This window comes from Haliotis asinina, chromosome 5, assembly GCF_037392515.1.
Source record: "Haliotis asinina isolate JCU_RB_2024 chromosome 5, JCU_Hal_asi_v2, whole genome shotgun sequence".
In the NCBI taxonomy this organism is placed as follows: domain Eukaryota; kingdom Metazoa; phylum Mollusca; class Gastropoda; order Lepetellida; family Haliotidae; genus Haliotis; species Haliotis asinina.
Genome location: NC_090284.1, coordinates 47599060 through 47618062, shown reverse-complemented (window position 1 = coordinate 47618062; position 19003 = coordinate 47599060). Strand labels below are relative to the sequence as shown.

The 19003-nt window shown below is 38.3% G+C and overlaps 1 protein-coding gene across 2 annotated transcripts; it reads right to left on the bottom strand.

Annotated features, from left to right (window-relative positions):
- Positions 1-9548: 9548 nt before the first annotated feature.
- On the bottom strand, positions 9549-18268 carry LOC137284647 (inositol polyphosphate multikinase-like). 2 transcript variants are annotated; one of them, XM_067816539.1, is made up of 6 exons: positions 18090-18268; positions 16385-16528; positions 14208-14381; positions 13613-13782; positions 12546-12630; positions 9549-11572 (listed from the first exon to the last, which is right to left on the bottom strand). In XM_067816539.1, exons 1-6 carry the CDS (start codon positions 18220-18222, stop codon positions 11154-11156), a joined length of 1125 nt encoding a protein of 374 aa, XP_067672640.1. In that variant the 5' UTR covers positions 18223-18268; the 3' UTR covers positions 9549-11153. The 2 variants fall into 2 exon arrangements, with proteins under 2 accessions (XP_067672640.1, XP_067672639.1); XM_067816538.1 differs by having other exon boundaries at positions 13613-13785; positions 18090-18253.
- Between the last annotated feature and the right edge of the window lie 735 nt (positions 18269-19003).

The following is a 19003-nucleotide window of genomic DNA, read 5'->3' as shown; positions in this document are numbered from 1 at the left end:
TGATAAATATGGTGATATGAACGGATTACCCATTGGTTAGAAGTTTAAAGTTTAGTCAGCGTTGTGTAAGTGGGATATTTGTTTCTTTATAAATCTTTATAAATCAATTCATTGCTGGTAAACAATGAAACATATATGGAAGAACATACTTTAAACAGAAACATACTTTAAACAGAAACATACTTTGAACAGAAACATACTGTAAACAGAAACATACTTTAAAATCTACACAGAAATACACAAATGTATCAATATATGTACACATTCCTAAAAACACTAACACTGAAACTAAGATGTGCAGCTAAAGTCACACAAATATTTATAATAAGCACACGTAAACATGAAACATAAAGTTTATGGATGACAACTCTTTTATTGCGTTAAGCGACGTTTCTATGTAAGTTTGTACATTGTGATCAAGCTAAAAGTGAATACACCCACAAGGTGAGAAACATATATACATGGTACATAGAGACAGGTAGCAGATTAACATTAACTCAGCAGGTAAAAGAACAAGTGGCACATAATTGGAAGAGGCCAGTGTTGAACTAAAACCAACATACAGAACTAGCGACGAAGCCAATAAACAAGGGGGTTAAGTAGTAACAACACACAGACAGGGTGTTTTGATAGTCTGTAGTAGGCCGATGGTAAGTCGTATCATTGGTATCTGTTGATCAAAGGTTTGTTGCGCAGTAAACAAAAAGTTGTCATCCATAAGGATGTATGTTTCATTTTTTTACTTAGGCAAATACTACTCTGTTACTTAATCCATTTGTATAGACATTATAAATCTTTAGGATAAAAAAAAACGGTTTAACCTCTCTCTGTCATCATCCTCTGGGTTGCTGTAGTTGATTAACCGTCGCTGATCACCTAATCTCCCGCTATGGTCTGAGGCAATAAGTGAACTCTTTTCTTGGTTTAACTCCGTTCAATTTGTGTCTGATAAAGTTCTGTAGAAACACCCCAACTGTGGTTCTCTACACGGACTAAAGAAGGAATCTTTTCCTTTTCTTTCCCTTGTCCAACTGAGTGACATCGACAACGTTTATGTGAATGACTTTGAGAACTGTTGTGTTATAATTCATAAGGAAATCTGGATTGTATACGAGCAAAGAATGGTCTACGTCGCAGTACTGCTATATCGGTCGAAAATACTTCCAGTGTTAGACAAAGTTTGTGACGGATTGAAAGGACCAGAAGTGCGAGACATGTTTACCTTTTCACGAACACCTGGTGTCATCACTCAGTTACAGTGACCTTTTCATATCATTTTATGTTAAGTGTCCCTTTAAGCCACACGGAATTTGTTTCTGAGGATAAAGACTGACTATGTTTCTTCACTGGCATTCTATTATTATTTATATAGATCTGCGTCCAATATGTCTTTCGTTGCTCTGTGTACGAGTGGCTCAAATGTTTCTAGCATTTGTACTGCATATTCAACGCATACATTACAAAACAGGTCAGATGATAAGCAATCAGTCTATGTTAAGACGTGTCACCCTCAACCACAGCTGACCACATGTATACTATACAGCTTCCTTTGCGAGACGACCACTCATGTTACCATGGCTGCAAATGAATAAACGTTTATTATATATCTATTTGGGGCGGGGCGTCCGGGTGGGATTTGGGGTGGGGTACCATGATGCCGACGTCATAGAGTTAACATATACACAATACATGTACCTCGGTGCTGCATATGCATGCATGTGTTTAATTTTTATCTATGATTTTATCTGTGATACCTGTCTGTGATTGTGTCTGGGTCATATGGGCGGATGGTATACATTTTACTGTAAAATAACTGGAAATGCTGATGAAGAACACTTTCAACAACACTAAGATTAGTTGCTGTCACCAGTCTAGAAACTATGTAGGCTTGGAACTTTTTGACCAGCCCTCGTATATGACGCTTCAGTCACCTTACATCTCCTTTGTGAGAGTGAGTGAGTTTAGTTTTGCGCCGCGCGCAGCAGTGCTCCAGCGATATGGCAGCGGTCTGAAAATAATCGAGTCTGGACCAGACAATCAAGTGATCAACAACGTGAGCATCGGTCTGCGCATATGGGAACCGATGACATGTGTCAACCAAGCCAGCGAGTCTTACCACCCGAAGCCGTAAGTCGCCTCTTACGACAAGCATAGTCGTCTTTTGTCGCAAGCATGGGTTGGTGAATTCTACCCCGGAATCTTCACGGGTCTCCTTGTGAGAGACGTCAAGTCATTTCTTTATAAACTCTAACATCCTGATTGTCAGGATACCAAGTATCCCTGCAATGTGGATGATTGTGTTATGAATTACACCTGTCAGCCGAATATAACTGCGCAACTAGATTGCGACGATGAAGATTTGGAGATATAAGGTGAGCCTTCCGTCAGAATGTGCAGTTCCTAAATGGATGGTTGCGAAGACGGTGGGAACGTATTGAAATGAATATATTCAACATCCAAATAGTCCTAAGACGACAAATATTCGTTGAATGAAATGCGCAAGTAGAAAACAAAGACAAATAATTCCAATTAAACTAGTTCAGCTCCAATGAAAACATTTCAGTAGACAACATAATCCAGTGATAGTCTTGTTTACTTAACATTTAACACATGCTTCTTATAGTTAATCCGAGAACTAATTCGGCATATCTGGTGCAGTAGGTGTCCTCTCACTCAACATGTTTCGTTCTGCCTACAGCCCAAAACAACACAAGTCATGATCTGTTGGTCACAACCGTGTAGGCAGAAGGAGAAAGGGATAGATATTATTAATAATTCGTGACCCTACCTCTCCACAAGAAAAAATGGAAGAGCTTCATTTGTATGTGTGTGCGTGCATGCGCGTGTGTGTTTTCGGTTTTTCTTTTGTATTTTTGCTTCGGCTTTTTTTGTTGTTGTTTTGCTTGAATTGTTTTGATGAGCGTATGTCTAGATTCATCCTTGTTATATAGACATTTTTATGTTTTTGTTACTTGTTTCTTATTGTTACCTATAAATGAAAAACAGTGAACAGACTGGTTTCTCTCTAATGGGTAATCTCACCAATTAGTCCTTTTATTTTTCTGGCTAATTCGTTTTCTGTATTAATTATCATTATAGAAATGATGCCAAGGCAGGGTTTATTTAACTACTCAATACAGAAGCGAATATATTACGGTTTAATATTTGGAAATAAAAAGCAACAAAAATATTTTATAATTATAATAAATCTATGTTTATGAACACCCACAGACAGGGATGAGACATGGTGTTCGCATATAACCAGGGAGCCTATATAGAGGGGGAGAAGAAACTCCTCGAAAAGCCGCTGAACGTATGTCTCGAGGCGTTACGTAAACAGATTGAGCCCGGTTTATTTTCAACAGCTGATTAAGTTTGCTGAGTGTTGTAACAACTTAAATCCTACATGTAGACGATAGGTTAACTATTTTGTCTCTTCAGTTTAAGTCAAATAATTGGTATTAGTGCCCGTATTAGGACAGAAGATTTGTAGTAAAGTTTCAAGTCGCTATGTTATAGCTCACTGGCTTCTATTCTCGATTCACCGCGAAGATATACTAAATTGTGCCGATAAACACTTCTTTATATATATTAATTTCACACGTTCGTTTAATTTTTAGAAGGAAAACATACCTCTAGTTGAAAGGTATTTGCAAGTAATAGTGACAGTTTTTATTAGGTGTAATGAGGTGTGAAAAAATGACATTTCGCCGATCTTTTTTGATCCGCCATTGAAATGCTACGCGCCGTTGTTTGAGTGTTTCTAGTTATTTCTTCAAACACATCTTTCACATACACCTTTAATTCATACGAGGAGAATAAACTATCAGGTGAAGTGTGTTTGCAAGTAATAGAGATAGTTTCATAATCTGTAAAAGAATGTTAGGGTGTATTTGAGGTGCGTGAAAAATATGACATTTCGCCAATCTGATCTGATTCGCCATTGATGCTTGAGGGTTGTAGTTCCAAACTTCTTTCTTTAGTGTTGATCTTATTATTTGACAAAACTGGAAAGGTGTTTTAGAACGCTTTGTGGCAGTTTTACAGTTTATTTTGAGGGGTGTGTGACAATGTCAGTTAACATTTTGTTAATGTCCATTCTATTGCAAACATGCAACAAGATATCTGAATTAATTATTAATGTAAACAAAAATGTCTCAAAGTAGATTTAAAAGGACAGCTGCCGTTAACGCGTTAAAGTTCTCGCGATACTTTTGCGTTCTTTAACATGTTTGGGGAGGGAAGGCCGCGGTGTATCATTTATTCTTTCATTCATTCACATATGTACGTCTTTCTTTTATTCTTTTTCTTTCTTTCTTTCATTCAATCACATAAATCTTGCTCTTAATTTTTACTATAATTCATTCATTCATTCATTCATTGTAAAATTCCGACTGATACAATAAACTGGCTTAAGTTCTGTTAAACACAGCTGACGTTGCGCTGGGAACGATCTAGTCACTGTGTGTGTTGGAGCATGACGAGGCACACGTTAATTAGTACAAATGGTAAAGAAAGCAAGCGAGTGATCGATCCCTGTTGTAGAATATCCCAGATATAACTGATATAACTAATGAAATATTTCGCACGAGGGCGAAACACGGTGCTGTTTCATGTTTGGTGTTGTCATGGTAATGTTTACGTAAAGGCTTACCGGGGGATTAGCGTAGTGCGCCTCATAGTACAGAAATAATAGGAGGTACAGAGATCAGCAAAGGAAGCTTGAGGTTATCTGTAACACAGTTGTATGAGTATGCAGATAGTGCGTCGTATGTTATTAAATCAGCATGTTAGATATTCCGTATATATTTTAATGATTAAGAAGGACCGTGGAGGTTACATGATACTTTTAACATCTTTTAAATGAAATATATCGTAAAATGATACGATGATAGCTTGTTACATGATACTTTTAACATCTTTTAAATGAAATATATCGTAAAATGATACGATGACAGCTTGTTACATGGGACTTTTAACATCTTTTAAATGAAATATATTGTAAAATGATACGATGATAGCTTGTTACATGATACTTTTAACATCTTTTAAATGAAATGTATCGTAAAATGATACGATGATAGCTTGTTACATGGGACTTTTAACATCTTTTAAATGAAATATATCGTAAAATGATACGATGATAGCTTGTTACATGGGACTTTTAACATCTTTTAAATGAAATATATCGTAAAATGATACGATGATAGCTTGTTACATGATACTTTTAACATCTTTTAAATGAAATATATCGTAAAATGATACGATGACAGCTTGTTACATGGGACTTTCAGCATCTTTTAAATGAAATATATTGTAAAATGATACGATGATAGCTTGTTACATGATACTTTTAACATCTTTTAAATGAAATGTATCGTAAAATGATACGATGATAGCTTGTTACATGATACTTTTAACATCTTTTAAATGAAATATATCGTAAAATGATACGATGATAGCTTGTTACATGGGACTTTTAACATCTTTTAAATGAAATATATCGTAAAATGATACGATGATAGCTTGTTACATGATACTTTTAACATCTTTTAAATGAAATATATCGTAAAATGATACGATGACAGCTTGTTACATGGGACTTTCAGCATCTTTTAAATGAAATATATTGTAAAATGATACGATGATAGCTTGTTACATGATACTTTTAACATCTTTTAAATGAAATGTATCGTAAAATGATACGATGATAGCTTGTTACATGATACTTTTAACATCTTTTAAATGAAATATATCGTAAAATGATACGATGATAGCTTGTTACATGGGACTTTTAACATCTTTTAAATGAAATATATCGTAAAATGATACGATGATAGCTTGTTACATGATACTTTTAACATCTTTTAAATGAAATATATCGTAAAATGATACGATGATAGCTTGTTACATGGGACTTTTAACATCTTTTAAATGAAATATATCGTAAAATGATACGATGATAGCTTGTTACACGATACTTTTAACATCTTTTAAATGAAATATATCGTAAAATGATACGATGATAGCTTGTTACATGATACTTTTAACATCTCTTACACGAAAGATATTATAAAATGATACGATGATAACATGTTACATGGGACTGCATACATCTTTTAAATGAAGTATATTATACAATGCTAAGTGAAAGTGAAATTTTTTAAATAAATGAAATGAACATGTATGTCTTGTGGTTGTCACCATCCTCAAGGATTAGAGATCTTGTAGGAACACCCGAACCCATTGCTGCACGAAGGCGAAAACGAAAAACGGTCCATGTTTATACGCACTCGTAAAAGTCCCACCATGGAGGGATATGCGCCATTGTATCTTTAAGTATATATTATGATATTTATTATATGGAATTTATATGTGTATAATATGAAATTTGTATGTTTATTAATTTAAATAAAATTATGAGTTGATCCTGGTAGGAGCTCAGTGAAAATTGTTTTCCAAACAAACCAACAAAAATGAATGTTTTAGTAAAAATGGCCAGAGTTCATAAACTGGATATATCTAATCAAACCAGGACCTAGATTTTCGAAGTTCTCTTAACGCTAAGCTAGTCGTAAGTGCCATACATTAACATTACCTTAAGCGTGTCTTACCACTAAGAGAGCTTCGAAAATCTAGGCCCAGGTCAGCAATATTTCATTACAGTAAATCCTGAAATTAAAGCCCGCGACCGTAACTCACGTGAATCAAGTGGCACATATTTCTATGTAGACATATTGCAGTATCATGCATATCAGGCCTGATATGACATATATGACATGGCTTACAGGAATATTCTATGTTGTGTACACACACACACACACACACACACACACACACACACACACACACACACACACACACACACACACACACACACACACACACACACACACACACATATATATATACATGTATGTATTTATCATTAGCGTTTGTGTTAATTCAGGATTTTGATCCCTAAGTGGTATTTATATATGCAGCGTTTAACTTGTTCACTTATCTGAATTTCATCGATGAAATAAAATACACATGAACCTCAACAGATGTCACAATAAACAGTATAAATAAGCATAGATTTGGACAGTGATTTTCACCGAGGTAGCATGGTGGTAAAAGCGTTTGCTCCTCACATCAGGATACGGTTTCGATTCCTTACATAGGCATAAATATTAAAGCATATTGCTGGCGTCTCCTGTTGTGTTATTGCTGGATTATTGTTAGAAGTGGCGCAGTATATGTACAATACTCACTTATTAAGTTTCGGGTCATTTTGATCAATTCACTTAAGTAGCTAAATACTTGACAGGAACAGAGCCGCCTTTTTTCTGCTGTGCAGTAGAGTTCACAATGTCATTACAATTATAATTCCAAGGTGGTGGTGGAGTAGCCTAGAGGTTAAAGTGTTCGCTCGTCACGGTAAACACCCGGGTTCGATTCCCCATATGGGTGCAGTGCGTGAAGCCATTTCTGGTGTACACGGCCGTGGCATTGCTGGAATATTGCTAAAATCGGCGTAAAATTATACTCACTATAATTCCAAACAAAACACTGGGGATTAACGTTGTGAAAATGTCACTTCACGAATTCAATATAAACCGGCTGATACCTACATGCAAATCAAAATAGAGCGTGGCAGTAAGACATCTTTCTTCCAGACTGCATTTGATTTGAAATACCTATAGCTATTGTATCATCGCAAGCTAGTTTGCCTGCGTATGTATTTGTTTGTTGTTTAATGCCGTACTCAGCAAAAGTCCATTTATATATGACTGCTGTCTCTGCTAGTTGACATATGTCATTGTATTTCAGTTGCGCAGATCGATGCTCATGATATTGACTACTAGATTGCCACGATTGGTTATATATCGCCGGCATATAGCTGGAATATTGCTGAGAGCGGCGCTAAACAAACACAAACATTAAAACGAAAACGAAGATTGAACATTAAAACAAAACGACGAAATCGACTGTAATCGACCGTAACAGTTATTGCTGTTACGGTTTCACTGGTTAGTTGAAATTGTAAGGTTTGCGTATTAATTATCTATTTATGTTAGAGCGTATACCAGATGAAGACTTTGTCGTTAATCTTTTCACCCACCCTGGCCGCTGTTATCTCCAACTGAAAAGGTTGCTGTTATCTCCATCTGAAAGATTCTATAAGGGCCCACTACTAGGCGATACCATGGTAGTTTTGAGATAACCTTATCGGCTGGTATTAGTCTCAACCAGCGGGTGGTGGGTGGATGGCCGTGATGGCTGGGTCTCACTCTGTGAGTGTGGGTGGGTGGGTGCGAGTGATACTATGCCGAATGACAATCGAGGGACATTCTGGTGATGTGTATATCGACGAACACACATGCGATTGTGTGGTTGTCGATTAAGACGTCTGCCTATTATTACAATGAAGTCACTGTCAAATCCAGAGACTGGTAGTATGACTATGATACTTCTCCACCCTCATTATTTACTGCCTCAATGGCAGATTGAATTCGATCCCCTACACACGCTACTCCAAATACAGCAAAATGGTACTTTTTGTTACCTTTCTTTACGTCCGGTTGTGAGGCAATACATTGTCCAGTTAGATCTTAGTGTAAAGTCGAGTATTCATGTTAATCAGCAACATGGTATGTTAGTTGTCAAGTCAGTTTCACAAAACCGCCAGATGTCCTGACTTGTACAAGCAGCCGAAGGCACGCCCCTACATGAATACGGTGACGCTAACGATAACCCGATTTTCCCTTACATCGTCAAGCCAAATATGAATGGATGAAGGAAAAATAAATGTATATTTACCTAAGTGTTATTATGTATTAAAAACAATTCCTTTCATGCTTATGGCTTGCAGACCCGTAAAGATCCGAGCTTGGGTTCCCAATTGCGCAGATCGATGCTCAAGATGTTGATCACTGGATTGTCTAGTCCGGGCTGGATTATATACAGACCACCGCCATGGAGCTGGAATATTGCTGAGTGCGGCGTAAAACTACACACACTTTATTGCTTGTAACATATTCTATGTGCATGAAACTAATGTAGTGCATAATATATTTCACGTGCTGGTGTGTGACTTTGTGTGTAAATGTCCTCATTTGTTGGTGTACTAGGTAAAATGTAGGTGGACTTAAGTGGTCCTGTGGATGTACATTGTCCTAGCAATAGGTGTACAAGGGTGAACTCGATTGGTTTTGTATGTGTGCACAGTTGGTTGGACCAAAGTGTTTGTCGGCACATGGTTTGAACTAGTGTGCAGAACTGTAACCACTGGCCCGTTAGCCTGTCTCTAGTAAAAGTTCAGTCAGCCAGTAAATTTTGAGTCACTGCCCCGATTGGCTTGTGAACTGTTGTGGGGCCATTCTGTAAATATATCACCTTCTCCGACCTGCTAAGTTACAATACACTTTCTAATTGTGCAAGATTAAGACCTGATAAAAAATGTTCATGATATTACCAGCTTAACCTATTTATACACAGGGTCTTAGATTTTCATCAAAACTTGTGAGCCGGTTTGTTTTGGCGACAGTGAAAGGAAGGAGATGCCATTTTTCCAGTAAATGTAATTTTCCATACTTTTTTATACTGCTAAAATGCTAACAAAAATGGGATAATATACAGATAAGTGAACTTAAATTAGGTAATATGTTAGGCTTAAGTGGTGGGAGATCAACCTGTAAAGTCTAGTGAGTGAGTGAGTTTAGTTTAATGCCACATTCAGCAATATTCCACCTATATGGCGGCGGTCTGTAAATAATCAAGTCTGGACCAGACAATCCAGTGATCAACATGAGCATCGATCTGCGCAATTGGGAACTGATGACATGTGTCAACCAAGTCAGCAAGCCTGACCACCCGATCCCGTTAGTCCCCTCTTACGACAAGCACAGTCACCCCGTAAGTGTAACACTTGACTCTTTTACTTATAAAGCTTTCATGGAATACAACAAAACTGGCTTTAATGTTAATCAATCTGTATTAACAAACTGAAACCTGAACCGTTTATGGGCATCTACATCCCTAAGGTCTCTGCTGTTCATCGCGTGTGAAAACCATCAGTACAGGGTTATTTTACAGTGTGTGGTAGGTGCATTCATACACACATATGAAGGAAGTGAAAGGTCCTGGATAGTTCATACTTATATCATACTAAATTCTGTGGTTTCTAAGTACTAAGATAATCTATACTGATCATGCATTCCTTGTTTTGCAAATGCAGCTTGTCAGTGAAATTTGTCAATAATTTGATGGAGTGGTATGGTCACCTCCAACTACTGTCAAAAATATTTAAAAGGGTTTCCAACCACGATTCTGTAAGTGCTTCCGGGGTTTATACTATATGGTATCAGTACCTTCAGCAGCATCTTGAGCATCTTTATGAGCTTTTTGAAGCTCATGTATAGAAAGCATTTCATTATAATCTTCTCCAGCAGAGGACTTTGGGATACATTCATCAACTAGGATGTTTAGTTCATCAGAAAACATTTTATGAGATCATGAATGCTCATGAAATGTTCAGATTTCATTTTGAAAACACACATAATTGCATATAAAAACCACTGGATCTATTGATATCACAGCACGACAATCAAGCAAATGGGGTTGACATATTGTTGCCATGTGGGGACTAAACTCACTCCCTTTCTGACTGAATGCTTTAACATAACTAGTCTATAACTTTGCCCCTATAGGACAATGGAACAGTCTGGCCTGGATGATATCCCTACATATCACAGCTTTCATTATACAGTCTTTCTCAAATTTCCACAGACTCATTTTCAGTCTTTCCTGGATTAAAAATAACAAAATACCAGCATAACATTGTAACTGAATTTATCTTTTGCTAAATAACTGTCGTAAGATGCAACTCAACATTTCCCTTTTGCACAGATCAATGCTCATGCTGTTGATCACTGGACTGAATGGTCCAGACTCTATCATATACAAATTTCCACCAAATAGCTGGAATATTGCTGAATGTGGCATAAAACTAAACTCACTCACTGATAATACTATGTGGGAAAGACTGAAATACTCTGTTATGTCCTGACTTCATCTTGTACACAGCACCAATCACACTTCAGAATCTCTGAGTAAATAATATCAACAATTGGTCAGTCTTAAAATATCTGTCTCACAAATGAGCGCATAAATCAACTTTTGAAGTCTAATAAAAAACGTAGATGTTGTATAAGGTTGGTCAGGCCATCGAGGTAGTTGCGGTCCTCCACTGTAGTGGGAAACACGTGGGCAAAGTCAATCATTCTGACGTCAATCATTGGTAACGTTTTCAAACGATCAGGTGATTGGCAGTTTGAACCTTGGTGTTTGGATGTTGTTGATACCTTGTCATCACTGGTTGTTGACTGCGAGGACGAACTGGATTGACTTGATGATGAGTCTTTGTGTTTGTCACAGATTAATGCTTCATATACTATTAACAAGGAGCTTCCATAGAAGGAGTACTGTCTTTGTGAGGTAAACCAGTATTGCAAGTCAACAAGCTTGGATAACAATATCTCTATCACATCCTTCCGAATGGATTTGGGGAAGCCAAAGAATTTTCCTATACCTGAAACATAAAATACAAACCATATGTATAGAGACATCTTGGGTGTATTTGGGTGTTGGAAGAGGCTGAAAACTTTGTTTTAGGTCGTTTCCATTCCAAGGTCAAACGGACAATTGAAAGTGTATAATCCATGATAGGATAATTTTAAAAGTTCTCTATTTTCTTGGCTTGGAGATCTGAAGCCACACACCTTCAAGGATGATGATGATGATACTGCAGGCAATGGGTGTAACAAATGCAAGGGATATCAACATTTCAGTATTGAATCTGACTTCACCAGGAGCAGTATCAACATGACTTCACTGTGTATACATCAAAGCTTTATTGGCACATGTTACCTCTGAGCAGGTGTTGGTAAGCTGTGCATACAAATGTTACTGGTGCAATATGCATGGTCTGATTTTATTACCTTACTATATTCTTGTCTAGGAGACTCTTGGGATTACTTAACGGTGTCAATGCATTAAAATAGATGCTGGGACTGTATTAGCCTGATGTCATGGTACATGTTCTGAAGCTATAGCCTATTACCAGTCTAAACATCATTGGATTCTGTGATCATGCCATGACCAGACCAGATGGTGGAGCAGATTGTGGAGACCTGTGAAGGTCCAGGGTAGAATCGGCCTTCAGCAACCCATGCTTACTATAAAAGGCAACTATGCTCGTGGTATGAGGTGACTAACGGAATCGGGTGGGGGTAGGGGGTGCGGTGACTTGGTTGACACATGTCATCAGTTCCCAATTGCATGCACAGATCGATGCTCATCTTGTTGATTTCAGGATTGTCAGGTCCAGACTCAACCACCGCCATATTGATGGAATACTGCTGAGTGCGATGTAAAACTCCACTCACTCACTCACTCACTCACACTCACTCACTCACTCACATGGATGGTGGATATTTTCAGAAGACAATTGTAAGATATCTCTTACCAAAACTGACCCCAAAGATGATCAGCTTTCCACTTACCTTCACTAATCATGTTATCTGTGGTCAGTCTGTGTCCAGCTACCTTGTCCACTCTCTCATACTGTTCAGTGTCAGGCTGGTATATCTGGAATAAATCGGTGGGTTAGTTTAGTTTTACACCACATTTAATCCAAATCCAAATATTCCAGCAATATCACAGCTGGGGACACCAGAAATGAGCTTCACACGTTGTTCCCTTATGGGGAATTGAACACAGGTCTTGGAAATGAAGAGCAAATGCTTTAACCACTAGGCTACCCCACCCAACTTTATGTCAATTGTGTGACAATTGTGTGAGATGGGTATCACATTATCCTTGTATGTAAACACTACAGGAATTTACAACAGCATTATCTTCAGTGTATGTATCACCACAATGTATATATTCACATATTTAGACAGCTAATAACTTCGAAGTGTGGTGATGTATTACATAATTCATGTAGATATGTTTGTCAAAGCTTAATCTTAAGAGAACAATATGTTTGAAATCTGTAACATGTACAAGACATCTATGTACATTGTATGTAATTAATGCTCGATGTAAACATACTACAGTCAAGTCTTGTTATCAAGATCTCTGTTTATCCGACAATCGGCTTTATCCGACCCTTTTGTTGGTAACAAATTCAATAAACGTAACTTAGTCTCATTTATTTTGTTCGACATCCTCGTTAATCTTACAATTTGTCGTGCAATGGATGATGTCGGATTAATGAAACTTGACTGTATGTGTATATGGACCAACAGCATTTATACAAATTTAGCCATATGAACTTGACAACCATATAAATAAATGTAGCAATCAAGAACATTGTTGATATCATATACAAAATAATATTACATACAAAACTGATGAAAACCATTGCTTGACGACAGAAACCAGTGATAAATAGCTTCAACATCGATTCATTCACAGTGATTGAGGGTGTATTACCACCATTCTGAATTTCAAAAGGTGTCAGCTTAATGAGAAAAGAGGCCTGAAGTGATGTTCACAAACAACATTTGTGTCGTTCGTCCATCTAATCATTTGACCAATACATTTCATTGGTACTTCGACTGACCAACATTCCTGCGATCTGGAAGCCAAGTACAGCAGCAGAAGGACACTTGGACTTCTCGTAGGCTGCCTTCTCTGGAGTGGCGTGAGGGTCAGACGTAACCTTCCCCATCTTCACGTCAGCAATACAAGGCTGTGTGTAGTGCTCCACAATATTCTCCAGCTTCAGAAACCCTGCTGAAACAACAATGTTTAGGACACTATATCAGCTGCTAAATGGCTGGAATAAATGCCGATATAATGATAAATCTTGACTCACTCATTAGTTGTGCATTGAGCTCTGGTCACAAACCAGTTTAAGTTAAACAGTCTTGGGCATGAGAGTCCTTGGATGGGTGGCTGTGTCTGGCAGTTTGACTCCTGAGAGTTTCTAGGACATCAGTTCTGCACTACAATGAAGCACTACAATGATACTTGTGGTCTCACCTGCAAATGAGTTTGTTCAAAACTGCATCTGTTCACACAGCAGAAAATGGGTACCAGGTGGGATAAGTCATGTGAGTATCAGCCTACTTGCACCTACATGCGTCTTTGGTTATCTGGGGTAATAATATATAATACATTCTTCCATTATTCTTATTACTGAAACTTGTGGTTACCTCCATCAAATTCCATTGTGCCATGGTAGGCGGGCATGAACCTTCGGAGAGCTATGGTGACCTCATCGGTATTCGTTGGGGAGAAGACTTGTTGGTAGAACTGCAGTTCCCTTGTTCCCCGGGGGGGATCCTGCAACGCCTTGAGAATCAGCCCCCTCCCCAGGTAAAGCATTCCTAAAAAACAAAGAGGTAAAGTTAGTGAGGTTTCTGCATCAAACAGAGAGATGTCATTACAGTACAGTATTCCTACACAACAAAGAGGCAATTTCAGTGAGGTTCCTGCACAACACTGGGAGATGTCATTGGCTTACAGTGTTGCTACACAACAAAAAGACAAAGTCAGTGAGGTTCCCGCACCAGACTGGGAGATATCATTGAGGTACAGTGTTGCTACACAGCAAAGAGACAAAGTTAGTGAGGTTCCTGCACAACAATGGGAGATGTCATTGAGGCACAGTGTTGCTACACAACAAAGAGGCAAAGTCAATGAGGTTCCTGCACAACACTGGGAGATGTCATTGAGGTACAGTGTTGCTACACAGCAAAGAGACAAAGTTAGTGAGGTTCCTGCACAACACTGGGAGATGTTCTTGAGGTACAGTGAAACGTATGGAATCCTGATCAGATAATCCAGTGACATTACAAACAATGATCTACACAGCTGAGACAAGCTGATACATACAGTAACATCAGTCCCCTCTTACAAAAAATAAGCTGCTGGAGACCATTTTAATCCATGATAACAATGACCTGCATAATTATGACATAACCTAACAATGTAACATTATACCCTAGAAAATAACATCAGTGCACATTTCATTTGAATGAATTTCGGACACACAAAACGGCAGGGACATTTAAGCATGACCTCTTCTTTCATCACCAGTAGGGCTGCAACGATTCAGTTTGATTCAATGAAAACTGAATCTGACACCTCAGTTTTCACTTTCGATAACCATGATCATATTTTGACTTCATATCTGAATACTTATTTCAATTATTTCCACTATTACAACCATTATTTGAAAGCATGTTTCCAGCTTGCGATTGGTTACCATGTATTGAAGCTCATCTCTTGTATCCCCAACTATCACAATGCTGGAATATTGCTAAAAGAAGCGTAAAACAACACTCACTAATTTGTCAGGCGTATTGGGCTAGCTGATGCCTGTTAGTGACGCAATATCAATTGTTACTTTATTTCACTGACTTTCAGAGATGAGAAATCCACATCAACAAGCAATGACAACTCTTTTCACATCCATATCCTCTCTCTGTACCATTTCACGGAATTATTCATATATGAATAATTAACATATTGTTGATACTTGACAGTCACTGCATGAACTATGAGTGCCAGTAGTTGCCTTCATGAATAATTATTATTCACTTCATGAATGATCGAGGGTAGGCTGTATTTCTATACTCAGCATTACATTTATACCATGTCTGATTACTAACTGTTAATATCACTCCCTGTACAAGAACACTTAGGTTAGAATTGGTCTTCAGTAACCCATGCTTATTGTAAAAGGTGACTAATGGGATCAGGTGTTTAGGCTCGATGACTTGGTTGCCACATTGTTTCAGGTGCTTGTCACTTCGTGAGAGGCGATTATGGCAATGACCCATGTGGACGATGTGATGAACCCTGGGGTCACGTACACGAAATTTGGGAAAAAGAGTAAAACAGGTACATGCTCGATTGCTACAACATATTTGTTTTCAAAGATAACAAAAATCATCAGTAAACATTTGTTGACTGAAAAAGCAATTAAATTCATTTGTGTGTTGGAAGTATGTTCCTCCTGAAACTGCTCACTGAAGATCCAGATTAGAATTGATCTTAACCCATGCTTGTCGTAAAACGTGACTAACTGGATCGGGTGGTCAGACTCGCTGACTTGGTTGACACATGTCATCGTATCCCAACTGTGCAGATCAATGCTCATGCTGTTGACCACTGGACTGTTTGGTGCAGACTTGACTATTTCCAGACTGCTGCCATATGGGTGAAACATTGTGGCATAAAACTAAACTTACTCACTCACCCTGTACAACATATCAATTTTACCATAAGGCTGTAGTGCTGAGATCACTACACACAATACACATAATCAAAGCTTGGAGAGAGAGATTCATGATGCAACGGGTTTGCCTCCTGTTTTTTTCTTCACCTTGCTTTTTATCCTTCTTGCCATACACATGTCCAGCGACTTGCATGGTGAAGGATGTCACCGTGACCTTGTTCTGGTCCTCGTCATTGTCAGGATTGTTAGCACCATGTTGTACATTGGTCCCAGTCGATAACAGCATAGCTTCTGAAATTACGTAAAAAAACATGACTGTTACTCTCAAACACATGTGTACATGCACAGTTTATTGCCTATCATTTACAATGACCTACCTTTCTACCTGAAACGTTAAAGATCAGTATGTCCATTCTGTAACACACTAAAACAATCCATTGGCGTCTGAAACTAGTGAAAGATTTATTTGGAACGATTAATGTTGAATGCCTTAGTCAGCAGTCCTCCAGGATTTCATAGCATGTACTGGAAGTTTTAACCAAGCCTTGAGCAGACAAGCAGGAGTTGATATGAGCAACATTCCATGTCACTAGTAGGAACAAAGCAACATCTCCCCACCATTTGAGACTGTATGTCAACAACCTGGAAATTTTATCCAAATAGTGACTGAAAACATATACAAAGTTGAGTTTTCTTTTCATCATTATGTGATAAAGGGCCTCAAGTGATGCATTTGGTAACCTTCCTGAAGGCTTTAGTGAGTGTGAGAGTTCAGTGTTATGCCGCTTTTACCAATTTTCCAGGAATATCATGGCAAGGAACACCAGAATTGCGATTCACACATTGTACCCATGTGGGGAATCAAACCTGGGTCTTCTGCATGATGAGGAAATGCCTTAACCAATAGGGTACCCTACCACCCTGCTTAAGTCTAAGCCAAGAATGGTGCATCATATTCAGCTACAATCTGGAATCAAAACAAATGCTCTCTCTCTCAATCATTTAGTGCCAACACCTGGCTGTACTGTAGCACTTGAGCAGACAGCTTCACTTGTACTATTCTATTTCACACACAGACACATCACAAAATCGATAGAGCAACGAGAGTTTAAATCAACCGGTCTGCTCAAGCACAACAGCCAGGTGTTGGCAGTAACTGGTCCCTAGCCAGAACTTTGTATGTCAAAGTCACTTTATAGACATCATCGTTCCTAGTCACTGCAGCGAACATTGATTTACCTTATGATCCCTGGTTATAAGTGGTAGCATAATTGTTACATGTTGGTTAAGACTTCCGCCAGCACCCCACTAAATTCTAGCAACAAGGAAACATTTCTGCGTGTGGCATTTCTAGAAGTCTTACAGAATGTTAAAATACAATTAAAGAAACGTGTTAAAACTCGTTATTATCATATGAGGAATACATATTCAAGTAAAATGAGTTAACTGTAATACAATTTACATGGATACGGGCAGAAGTTTTTTTCCCCATATGTAAGCGTCGCAATGAAAGCATCGACCTATATATAACCTCAGACTTGGTAAAACACTTCCACTATAACCCGTCCTGTTTCACACCTGGTAATAAAATCTCAAATATGTTTCCGTACTTTTTTCATAACATTTTTCATTGATAGATCAATATAATTCACTGTGTAATATAGCAACGAAATTATCCAGAAGTATATACGCTTTATGGTTATCGTCTAAGGCCATGAGAAGAGTATACTGACTAAAAATAAGTTCGTTTCATATCTAGACCATGACCGTTGTCACGGATGGGGTATAAACACATAGAAATGACCTAATTCCTCTTCTAACTCCTCTGGCACCTGTTACAGTACAAACCTACCTCGATCACCTGTGTAACCACTATCTGTGTGCTCCTCTGTTCTTCCCGTCAGCTGGTAATTACTCTCGTATCCCGTGGAATATTTGCCATACGCCACATTCCCAAACACAAAATATTGACAAGCTTGCTGCATCCATTACACTTCCGGAAAAACCATGTGACTTGATCACATGATCACGCTGAAGACGTGAACGAAGCGTAACTAAAATCTCCATTGTGGAGAGAGCATTCACATTGTACATGAAACTCCATAAAAATCATTATCGCTCATTATCACTCATTATCACCCCCACCTAGCCAAAATTATAACTGAGTGTTTGATGCGTATCATCACCAGAGTTCAGTGAGTGATGAGTTTAGTATTACGCCGCACTCAGCAATATTCCAGGTATAAGGCAGCGGTCTGTAAATAATCGTGTCTGAACAATCAAGTGATCAACAGCAGGAACATCGATCTACGCAACTAAACTGGGAACCGATGACATGCGTCAACCAAGTCAGCGAGTCTGACCACCCGATTCCGTTAGTCGCCCCTTGGGAAAACCATGGTCGCCTTATATGACAAGCATGGGTTGCTGAAGGTCTGTTCTACACCGGACGTTCACAGGTCCCGGTTTTGTTATTCAAGTATGTAGATGGCTATCAGTGAAGAAATGTTCGACCTAGTACATATTATTCCCAGTAAGACAAACCCGGGATAGATTTAATCTTCAGTAACTCATGCTTGTCGTAACAGGAGAATATAATGAGATCGGGAGGTCAGGCTTGCTGACTTGAATGACATATGTGATCGTATCCCATTAGCGTAGAATGATGCTCATGCTGTTAATCACTGGATCTGATTACACTCGATTATGTGCAGACCGCCACCATATAGTCAGAATATTGTCGAGTGCGGGTGGGGGAAGGAATCA